Below are 12,728 nucleotides of genomic sequence, written 5' to 3'. Positions count from 1 at the left end.
TGTTATTTTTAAAATCACTCAATCACCACCTCTATAACCATCAACCACTACCATCATCACCTCTATAACAATCACATGTTACTCCTATTTCTTTCAGTATGACATGCTATTTTATTAAATGACATTGTTGGGTATCTCTATTTCGTCGTCAGAATTCTAATATTGATTTTTTTTCTTCAGATTTTTCGTGTTATTAGTATATATTTCATGTTTTTTTTCTCCAAATTAGAATACGTAATTGTATGTTTTTCTTTTGTTTGAAAGCCATTTTGAATTTTCACATATCTGAAAAAGTTAGTTTCCAAAAATTTTTTAACTCATGGCTATTTCCTTAATTATTTTTCAGTCAAATGTTAGTTACTTATATCATCCTAAAACTACTTTATAACCAAAAAAAAAAAATTTACCAATGTAATGAAGTTAAAACAATGGTGGTGTGTGAAGAAATTAGTTTGTTTGGTGAGAAAATATGAGACAACTTATTGTTTATATAAATGTGATTATTTACAAAAAAAAATTTATATAAATAATAACTGATTGTATAATTTCCTTAATCCTTTTTCTATTTTTAGTTTTTTTTTCTTGTACAATTAATAACTTATACATGTTTAGCATAAGTTTATAATCTCGATTTTTATTGAAAGAATACATATAATTTTTTTATATATACGTATATTTTTTTTACTATGATCTAACTGTTTAAATTTATAATTTTGGTATCTTTAATAATTTTTAAGTTGTTAAAAACAAAAATTTTGGTTGCTAGATGGCAAAATCTCTTATGGAAATATTGGTACAATTTCCTTATAATTAGCTTTTTTACATTTTAAAACTGTTTACATTTTTAATTTTCTTATAATTATGTTTTTACCTTTTTAATTAAAAAGGAAAAATTATTTGACACATATCAAAATTTGAGATCGAAATCTTTGACACGTGTCACGATCTCGTGAGTTATTAACATTGAAAACCATACTTTATATAATAAGATATCTAATCATTTTGATAATCCTTTGCTTTCATAATATCCTATACTATTATTTGGGGAGTACAATTTACAAATAACTAACTTAAAATGAACATATAAAATTTGATATCTAAATTACCATATTAATTTGTTATTAATCATTAAACTTTACCTCTCATCTTTATATGATTATATTTATATGAAACAAATAAATCATCATATCATCTACATAATAAAAAAAAAAGTAAATTTTTTCTGCATATGAAAAGATTTGAATTTTTAAAAACGCATATAAATTGTTCAATCTATTGAGTAATATATTTCTTTTACACAAAAATAAATTCAACAAAAATTCCGACTGAGCAACGGGTCAGAATTTGAATATTTATATTTGATTTCATACATTTATTTTTTTTGAAATTTATAATTTGATATACTACAATAAAAAATTAAATATTTTAATTTGCAACATTTAAAATAAGTTTTACTTGATATTTTTAGAGAATATCATCAATACTTAATAGTTCAAAAAGTTAAAAATTATAAAATTTGATTATTTTTAAAAATATTTATAATAGGTAGCGGTTTAAATATAATATATTATATGATGAAATGAGTTTTGATCTTTATAACTATTTGAATAGTTATATTTAATTTCATATAATTTGTTTTTTGAAATTCATAATTTTATAAACTACAAAAAATTTAAAGATTTTAATTTGGAATATTTAAAAATAGTGTAAAACATTTAAATATGGTTTGACACCTTTAAATATTTGAAAATTTGATTCCGCAAGCAATTTTAGAATTAACGAATACTAGATTGTGCACGCAATATTTTAAAATGAAATATTGAGATTCTAAAATAAAAATATAGACTTTACGCACGGGTTGATTTTGGTATTATTATATACTAAATATATGTTTATAACATATTCGATTATGCGAATAATTGGTAAATTCTGTTAAATCTCAAACAAATTCTGTAATTATACTGGCTCAAACAAATCTCTATTTCAACAACCAAAGAATTGTAAATTGAAAAAGAATTTTCTAAATCAATTCAAAACAATAACTAATTTTCTTATTTAATTCAAAATAATCTATGTTTTATATGAGATTCATTTATGATATTTTAATCTTTGATCTAACCGAAATATATGCAATCTTAGTTTGTGGTTGTTAACATAAATTAACTCATTGTTCAAAAAATATTACTTTTTAAAAAATAAAATTATTTTCCGTTTTCATATCTTAAAAAAAATTATACACAATTTAGTATTATAAAAAAAAATCTATATTTATTATAATATTGTATATAGGGACTGACAAAAAAATTAATATTTTTTTAGTATTATAATATATTAGAACTTATTTCTAATATATATATTATATAAATTTTATAATAAATAAAATTCAACCCGTACTTTAATACTAGTGATGATCTAGTATAATAGTTAAATCAACAGCACAACGCACACATTTGGCCTTTAATAATTTATTTTATCTTATTTGATATCACTTTTGAAAGATATATCAGATCGGGTATTTGATTTTAATAAGTTAGGTACATGTATTGTTTCCTATCAAGCGATATGGATAAATCTTGACTCGTGATTCATGTGCTGTTATATATACTTAACTATGAATATGTTACTGTTTTCATCAATTATTCTAATGGCCGAAAGGTAAAGGTATTGAAAAAAAGGAGAGTGATGAAGCCAATAATTAATTCCATATCATGATTAACTTCGAAAAAGAATAAGTGGCTTTAATCAGTATCTTAATTAGTTATATACCTAGTTGCAGCATAACTAATTGGTTCTCAAATGAAACCTATTATATAATGCCACGTGAGGGAAATAAAATAACAAGATTCAATTCATATAATAAACTATTAATTGTTTTTACATGTTAGCTTGTTCCATAAGTCTCATTAACTGATAAATTGAGGGCAAGTCTAAGAGCTTATGCTCTCCTCAAGACGAAAAGAGGATTAGATAGAGAGTAAAATATCGATGAGCTCGGTAGAGAAAGTGGTGCCCGTCAGGGCCGGTTCTACGAGTTATGGAGCCACAAACAATTACGGTTTGGGGGTCTCATAATCTATATATAAATTTTTTTTTTACTGTTTGGGGGCCCCAAAATCTATACATATTACTCGTTAAAAATTTGGGGGCCCAACACGAATGTTTCACCCGGCTGTGCTAAGTTACGGCCCTGGTGGCCGTAGATGACGGAGAGTGGCGACAGCCGCGGTTGGGGCTGAAACAAGGGAGTGTGTTCCCAAAAGAGAGGAAGCTGGTGAAGTCAATGATTATGAAGACTCTCTTTTTATCTCGATCTCCTTTAAAGTCCAAGCAGATAGTAGAGCTTCCGAGGAACAAGCGCGTGCAGCCCACGCTCCGGTAGCCTTCAAATGATTTTTGGGGGTAATAATTATGGGTCTTTCCGTACTGAAGACAGATCATGTTAAACATGTCTCCCGAATGATCTCTCTTTCTTGGAAAGAGTTTGTACTATATACGATGTTTTTTTTTTTTTTTTTCGTTTTGTCTAAGTAAATCCGATGTGTTTGTGTTACTAAGTTGAATAGTTTCTTTGTCTTGATTCCTCGCGTTTAGTGTTAATATAAGATTTCTTATAATTTACTGCGATTAATGTATAATGCATGATCTCTATATTGTTTTCATTAAAATCAAAACCTGAGAAGAGATTGAGAGGGTTCAAATTAACGCTAAAAGCATAAAACCAATGAGTGTTCAATTAGTAATCGGAAATTTAGTTTATTGGCTTATATATTAATTGTTTAGAATTAAGTTAAAACCTTTAAGATATAGATAATTAAGTTTGTAATCTAAACCCATAAAAAGGTTGGTAATTGCTTCGGAATATGATAATAACGGAACTACGAGATTGTTAACTATAGCCAGCACTGCCTAGATGGTTCACCAAAGTTAAAATATCATTTAATAATGTATTAGAGAATAAGAAAATATCATACTTAACGACGCTGCTAATTGGTTGAAAAAGATTATAGTCTGGATTCATAGACCATCGTGATCTTACCACTACATTCATTAAAAATCAAAGTTCTTTCAAATATACATATGTATATATATATAGTCGAGAAAAAAAATTATTAAGGAAAAATCGTGAAAATATATTATAGTGGACCGTAATGTTTTTTTAGGGAAAAGGCTATGAAGTGTCACAAAAAAAAGAGAGAAAAAGGCCATGATTTTTGTTATATATCCTGACATGATTTATTGACAGTACTTAGAAAAGAGATGTTGTTCAAATCTATAGTAAAGCGAATCACAAGGACACATCTTTTGTCTCCCTCTTTATATGTTGCTCCTCTGTTTATCAGAATCTATTTAGTCAACGCTCACTGTAAAATAGATTACGAAATAATTATCGTTAAGTACTTAAGTTAGTCATAATTTTAAACAGATTCAACAAAAACTATGAAGGAACAAATTAAAAAAATTGATTAACGTTAACAAAAATAACCTTTTCTAATATACATATATATAAGGTCAAAATAGAAGTCAATTAGACTTTTTACTATCTAAAATTTATCTACTGTTCATTTAAGAAATAAAATAAACCTTATGTTTAAAGTCAAAAAGGAAAAAGAAAAAAAACTTGTGTTTCGGATCTTGCTTGATCTTTCCGGGACATTGTACTAATTGGTAGACTGGTGCTTAGTTCCCAAGTTGACGTCCAATCCTTTAACCAAAAATATAAATTGGTACGCAATCCAATTCGCTAGCGGATTAATTAGCGACAATTTTCATCATTTGCATGGAAATTTCGTGTTATAACCTTTTTTTTTTTTACTATCCGGGGACTTAAGATATATCCAAATGTTATGAAATTAATCGTAAATTTCGTGCGAGTTTTCTTATCTATCGAAACTTAAATTATAAGTAGACGATATTTTAATTTTCCTCTTTACACAAATGGGTGGCTGACACGTAGTGTGGAGGTGGATCAACTTGGGGCAGAAGTTTAATTCTTAAGTGCTCACTCGTTGGGGCGTATTTCTATATAAATCAATACACTTAGTGCATGGCTTCATAATTACAACAACAAAAACAAACAAACACATATATACATACGCAAACACAAGCATAAACACATAAATACAGCTACAAAAGATGAGTTCCAAAGGTGAAAAATCTAGTTCCACGGCGGAGCGGGAGGCAAAGAAAGAACCAGCGAGTGTGATTCCCGTTAAGAGGAAGCTGGTGAAGACTATGGCCGTGAAAGCAATTTTCTCTGCCATTTCTTCCTCTGGTTGCAGCCGGAACCCAGCTGACTCTTCCGGCAACGGTAACGGAGGGAGCGTGTACCCCACTCGTCATTGATCGGTCTTTTTATTGGGTTTGAAGATATATGCGCCGTCGTCATCTTTTCTGGTTTTTCGTTTTGTTTTGTTATGTTGTTGTTTAACATTATATATAGAAGCTGGTTTTCTCATCGTGTAAGCATTTCGTAACGTTTCTCTTACAGAAAAATCTAAATGTGATCTTATAATTCAGTTTGTCCAAAAAAAAAAAAAGTGATCTTATAATTCAGTTCCCGGTAGAGTGATTATGAATTATGAATATGATATCCTCTTTTGTAAAAAAGTAACCAAGTTGTGATGATTATGACGGATTGCGATTATGGTTTTTACTATTTAAACAACACTCCTTTTGATATCATTAATTATCATACGGATAGTTTCTTAGTAACTGTCTAATTCAATATGTTATTGTGCTGTCTAATAAGAACACCTCCAACGGAGGTTTTTCATAGAGTATATGAGAAATTAAAAAAATAAAAAATAATTAAAAGAAAGAGAGAAAATCAGAAACGTTTCTCGCTTGAGTAACTGTGAGAAACTGTGTCTCACACATCATTTGACTGATTCAAGTTTTTTTTAATTAATTAAAATTTAAATAAATAATTAATTTATAACAAAAACATTAAATTACTATATTTGAGAAAGTTTCTCTCCGTTGGAGATGCTCTAATTAGGTTTAACGTGAAATCAAAATGGGAGGAGCCGATGAATGAAATTCTTTTCACCAGACTTGTTCTTTGTGTGTGTCGAATTGTGGAAGCATGTGGGCTTTTGTTGTATTTTTCGTGTGTAATACGGATCTAGCTATATCGACATAATCATTGATTTCTAATAGACATATGTGCGCGTGTTTTTTTTGTTTTTTCTTTTCTATTTTTGTTGAAAAGTTTTGAAGATTCTATTATATACGGAAATTTTAATTAATAAATGACGAATAATCTGCTAAAGTGAAGAGAATGACCATCAAACTTAAAAGAATTTGGTAAAAACAATTCATGCAAAGTAAAAGACAAGTTTACTCTTATTCAATTACCAATGGACATGGCTCAGGATTGATTCATAGATGCAAGAAAGAATGGTAACTTAAGTGATACAAAAAAATAAATGAAATTATAAATATATATATATATATATATATATATATATATTGTATCGCTGCAAAACTATTATTATTTTGATTATCTTTCCATTTTGGATTACTGATTTGATAATAAATTACAATGGGAACAGTACCCCTATACTACATATATAAGTAAATAGCTACCAATCAAAGGCATTGCTTAGTGTTCTTTCTTATCACTAGAAACTATTTTAACGCTTTAGTTCACCGGTCGAATCCAATACAAACTAAATCATCGTACAGATTTTCTCTTTTTCTCACCCATTTTACATTACATGTTTTTGCCGCCTTTTCACTTAATAATAGTTATGAAACAATCGAGGTGCATAAGTAGATCTCCAAAACAACGAGTCAACGACCATTCTCAGAGATCCAGATTCACCGCTCCTAGACTTTAAGAAATGTTCATTTTGATCAGTTTGTTCATTATCATCTAACTTTTTTCGTTTCATATCTATCAATTTAGGAACTGAAATTAAGTATTTTGATGAAAATGGATTTACCCTCATAGTTCTAGCTAGTTATTCATCTATAAATTTGATTACACTTATTTAAAGAAATATTTTGGATTAAAATTATCATATGATATGATGAAAATGAAATAACTAATTAACCAATGATAATTAATGATTAAAACTCAAGGTAGCTCAAAGTCGTCAGATCGAGTTTTAATTTGGAACCACTAACAGTGTTCGTATCGATCCGTACGTAAATATTTATTTGGGCTCATGTTTCATGTGACAATATATTTGATGATATTAATATATTACTGTTAAGTGTTAACATAAGACTAAGACATAAATTATTATACTTCTTAAAGGCCGAAAGGTGAAAGTGGAAAGGAAAAAAAGGGAGAAAGGGAAGACGCTATCAAATCTGGTCCATATATATCATGATGATTAATTAACTCGGACAAGCATAAGTGGCTTTCAATCACTAATTAAATAACTAATTGTAGCATAATTGGTTCTTCGATATGAAGCTTAACATATCTGCCCCGGGCACGTGGGGAATGATTGACAAATTAAGAAAACAAAAATTCGAATTTAGAAAGATCGAGATCTTGAAGGCATTAAAGATTTTAAATACCAATGAATGTTTTTAAGTTTGGGGTTATGGTTTACAAAATAAGCTAAAACTAAAACACTTCGAAAGAAAAAAAAATTATAACAATATGTTTTTCTTCTTTAATTTCGATGGAATTGAAACAACTCATATGAATAGGAAAAACTGGTCGATTAATGAACATGTAGTTTATTCGCTTATCAAATTTTTAGTTTGAATAATTAAAATAAGGTAGACGAAATTAAATAGAATCATATGAACAGTCATGCAAGTAGCTTCCGAAGAAAAAAAGAATGAAACGTAAGACATTATTTTAAATGCCTTTTTTGTCAAATCAATTAATTAAATAAATAATTAGAAAGTGAAAACACTCTGAATTTTTAATATATGAACAAATTTTATTGATGAGATCTGGTAAACCTAGAAAATAAGTACAATCATTAATTAAAAACAACCAAACCAAATACTCCCTCCGTATTTTAATAAGTGTCGTTTTAGAATTTTTATTTTTTTGAATTGGATGTCGTTTTCAAATTTCTATACAAAATTTATTACTTTTTAATGGTTTATGATATCATAAAACATTAAAAAGTAAAAAAATTTGCATAAAAATTAGAAAACGACATCTAATTTTTAAAAAAAGAAAATCCTAAAACGACACTTATTAAAATACGGAGGGAGTAATTAGTAGTCATTTCCCAAAATTTTGTCGACATAACACGTTCAATGTTTAAAACAATAAAAGAAATGATAATTATCATAGAATCGCAGACAAATTAATCATTCGTCGTTTAATTAAACCAATGGAAATAAGATTATGCCGTTATGTCTGTAATAAGGAAAAATGACTTATAATACTAACAACTAAATGATTTACCCGCACATACAGAAATAGTTATATGAAATATATAAACAATTTTTTTGAAACCGATTATATATTATCACTTGATATATAAGTGTGAATATTTGAATATGATTTAGTAACTCATATATTTTGGAGATTTTATTAGTTAGGAATTAGGATATTCCATATTTGGAATAAGATTTTAAATTAAAATATTGACCAAAGTTTTTTTTTGAAATATCATTCCTATAATTCTGAAATATATTCGAATATTTTTTGTATTTTAATTAAGATTTTATTTTGGAAACAATTCAATATAAAAACTGAAAAGAGTATGAATAATTATTTTTTAAACGTAATAAAATTTTATTATCCTTTATTATTCTTGATAATTCTATGTAGTTAGGATTGATTTATTGCATATCCCTCATTTTATGAATCAATTTATATTGTTACGATAAGGTATTGGGTTGTAAATAAATTGTAACTAAAATGAGTAAATGACTAATTAAATTGAATAAACCGTGTAAAAGTTTAATAAATTGATAAGGTAAAAATTTGAAAAGAACTAATATTGAAAATAATGAGTAAGCGGATACATTTTTAACATAGATTAATATTAAATATTGTTCATAGTGAATGTGTAATAAATGAAATGTTACTAACTAATTTATGTAAAACTATGTTCCAAATATATATAAGAAACATATGGGCTCACATATACATTTAGATGTTTTGTAGTTTATAACAAAAAATAGAATGTCATATATATATGTTAAAATTCTAAATGTTTTTTATAAAACATATAAAAAATATAAGTACAAAACATATAATAAACATTTATATTATATATTGTTCATCATGATTTATGCTATATACTTTTTACTTGTTTCGTCAATATATATAGTTTTTATTAATTAATTTCCTTTATTAATTGCTAATCTCTTAAATATAGAGGAAAAATATGCATAAGTACCACTAATGGCATTATATGTAATTAGTCTAGTAAATATTGGACAATTATTAAGTTTGCTAAGAGTTTTTCTGGTTGCGACATGTCAGCATGGCAGTCTTGTAAATCACACGTGAAGGTAAGATTTTTTATTTAAAATGCTTCTCAATTAATATTTAGGGGATATGTTCATAAAAAATGATCTCGTTTTGAACTGATGATTAATTGGTAATATTGTTTGCCCATCTTCAAATCCTTTTTGATGTTTGCAGCGGAAATCCAACCTTAATATCCAAGTTGGTGGCCTCCTCATTATGACACACCACCTTGATAATTTCTTAGAAAAATTCAGTATTTAAGAAATATAAAGTTGTTTGCTTAAAAAATATATATATATATATATAAAGTCATAAGATGCAATAAAGAGATATTTTCTATTGAATTAATATATATGATAAATAAGATCATGTACTATATGTTGTGTCGTCTTAATAAATTATAAACCAATTAACGTCTTCTTGGCAAAGAAGTTGCCCCGTGACACTTTGCCAGTTCATTAGTTTATTCTCGAAGTCTAATAAAGTAAAGTTAAATATTTCGTTAACTAACATATAGATTGTGATATAAAATTATAAACTTATACACAAAGAGTGTCTTGGTTCATCCATTTTATTAATATAATCATGGTGATACATGAATGAAAACTAATAAATTATATTAGCTAACCACTTCATTACTTGGTCACGCCTGATAGTACTGTACAGATGTTTCACGACATTGTTAATAGGAATCTTATTTATTTTTTATCTAAAATAAATATCGCAAATTCACAAAAAATTTATATTAGTTATGGTCTAATAAAAATCATAATTTTGTTTCTCTATATCATGTTCTTTCATTTTTCCACAAAAATCTTTGAAAATACAATCCCGAGATCTAGATCATATCATTATTGAATTTCCAGAAAATAAAATGGGGTCCTTGCTTTTTACTGTTCCTAACGACCAAGCATATATACAGGTATATGGTGTGGACACAAAAAAAATCTCTTAAAATGGACAGAAAGAACAAAAATCAGTTATGGGAAAAACAAAGAAAAAAATGTAGAAAAGCCTTTTCTCAAGCTCCTAACTTTAATTATCCTTTTTTTTTGTTTTTTTTTTTTTTGTTTTTTTTTTATAACCGTGGGATTCCAAAGGCTTTTTAGGCCCAAAGACTAATCCACGAGGCCTTGCATCCGGGTACGCTTTAATTATCCTTACACGTACGATTACATAAAAAAGAAGGATATAGTCTAGATCCATTGTACAAAATCGAATCTACATATGTTGTTATGTCTCTACACAATTATTTTCAACAAGGTCACATCTATTGATCCTCCTTGTAAATGTTACTCGGTGGAACCAAACATTTTGGACGCCAAAAAAGGGGAAACAATATGATTAAAAGACAAGTTTATTAGAAAATCCTTTACGAAAAATAAAATAAAAATGATAAGAATAATCTATGTAGAATAAGGAATAAGAAATTATTTTGACTCTATTGGAGATGTACAGATAAAAATGGGTATATAAAATACTAAAACACGATTTATAATTATTTATTTTTTCTTTAGATAAGAGGCACGATTTATAACAAATATAGTAACATATATGTCGAATGTTCTCTTCCCGTTGCACTGTAGTATTGTACTAACGTTAGACCCTGATACTTCATTCCGAAGGTGGCGCCTACTCATCGGCCAAGTAAATAAATTTAATAAAATAATTAATCAAATAACGGCGATGCACGGAAATTTCTATTATAATGGTTTATCTTATTTTATATTATTTCTTCATGGGTATACGTATCCACATACACATACAGTATATCCCAGAAAATATCGAAATGTTATGGAAATTAAATGTAAGTTTCGCTTAATTTTTGTTTTCTTCTTAAACTTAAATCGTAAGTACAAGATATCAAGTAAATTTATCCTCTTTGCAGCAATGGGTGGCTGACACGTTGGACACAGAGCAACTTAGAACATAAGTGTTTTTTTTTTTTTCATTTTTCTTTTTGAAACTGGACTTAGGGCAGAAGTTTGATTCTCATTTCTCAAAAATACTCGCTTAGGGACATCTCATTTTTCTATATAAACCAACCCATAGTGTGCATGGTTCTTCAAAATTACAAAAGCAACAAACAAACACATACACACATCAACACATAAACAACCTAAAGATGAGTTCTAAAGGAGAAGGCTCTAGTTCTACGGCGGAGAGGGAGGTGAAGAAACAAGCAGCGAGTGTGATTCCCGTTAAGAGGAAGCTGGTGAAGACTATGGCCGCTAAAGCCATTATCTCTGCCCTCACTCCATCCGGTTGTGGCCGGAACTCTGACTCTACCGGCGACGGCAAAGGTAACGGAGGGCGCGTGTACCCCGGTACTCATCGTTGATCGTATATTTTCTTGGGGTTGAAGATATATATGCCGTCGTGATCGTTTTTGGGTTTTCTTTTTTTATTTTATTTTGATCTATTTAAATGTTGGTGTTCTCGTTGTAATTATAAGCTTTTGATAATTATGCTTCTCTCTTTCTTTCTTTTTAAGGATTTAAATGTTTCTACTGTTCAGTTTCCGGTAGGGGTGACGGATGATTATGATATCCTCCTTTGTAAAAAAAACAAGTTAAGATAATTATGACGGTTAATTGTGTTTATGGTATTAGTCTTAAATATTAAAACATTCCTTTTGTTTATCGTATAAATATGTAATCATTTATAGTTTCTAATTAACATTCCAATTCAATATGCCACCGAGCTGTCTCTATAATCGAGATTTGTAAATGTTAATTTAGAAGTATCCTCTCAATTAGGTTTTGTCCGGAATGATGAGTTTATATAATGAAAGTTTGATTTTATTAATTTCCTATAATTGTTTTTGGAAACTGCCCTACAGTTGCGATAATTTTTTTTGTAATCAAGTTCCAAATTTTTTTACATTTTGAACTTATAAGAAAATAGATTTTTAAATAATTTATTTAACTTACCTCAATAAAATTAAACAAAGAGCATAGAAAATCTGCAGGTTGTCTATCGTTGGTACCAGCTAGGAAACATTTAGGCCCACGACAGCTAATATATCAAGCCTATTTGACCAGCGACATGTATATATATGTATATATGGTCGAAAGGCAGCTTGGTTAGCGCCTGCTGAATATGATCAAAATACCATGTCGTAAGACAATGTAAACATTGCATTTCGGATCTAAAGTAAAATTTAGAAGAAAAAAAACTGGAGAAGATATGTCTTCATTCCAATTAATATAAACTTACAAAAAAACTTAAATAATACGAATACCCTAAACCATGGCTGAGTTTAGTAAACCGAACCAGACTTAAAGGAGAATATATCTCTAATAGATCTTTAACATTGATATCA

At 28.0% G+C, this 12,728-nt stretch overlaps 1 protein-coding gene across 1 annotated transcript; it reads left to right on the top strand.

Moving 5' to 3' along the window:
- The first annotated feature begins 2,888 nt into the window (after positions 1-2,888).
- LOC110225290 lies at positions 2,889-3,657 on the top strand. The gene is made up of 2 exons (XM_021014647.1): positions 2,889-3,006; positions 3,191-3,657. Exons 1-2 carry the CDS (start codon positions 2,986-2,988, stop codon positions 3,377-3,379), a joined length of 210 nt encoding a protein of 69 aa, XP_020870306.1. The 5' UTR covers positions 2,889-2,985; the 3' UTR covers positions 3,380-3,657.
- Positions 3,658-12,728: the final 9,071 nt, after the last annotated feature.

This window comes from Arabidopsis lyrata (assembly GCF_000004255.2).
Source record: "Arabidopsis lyrata subsp. lyrata unplaced genomic scaffold ARALYscaffold_1, whole genome shotgun sequence".
In the NCBI taxonomy this organism is placed as follows: domain Eukaryota; kingdom Viridiplantae; phylum Streptophyta; class Magnoliopsida; order Brassicales; family Brassicaceae; genus Arabidopsis; species Arabidopsis lyrata.
The sequence above is the reverse complement of the archived record's forward strand: the minus strand, read 5'-3'. Positions and strand labels throughout refer to the sequence as shown.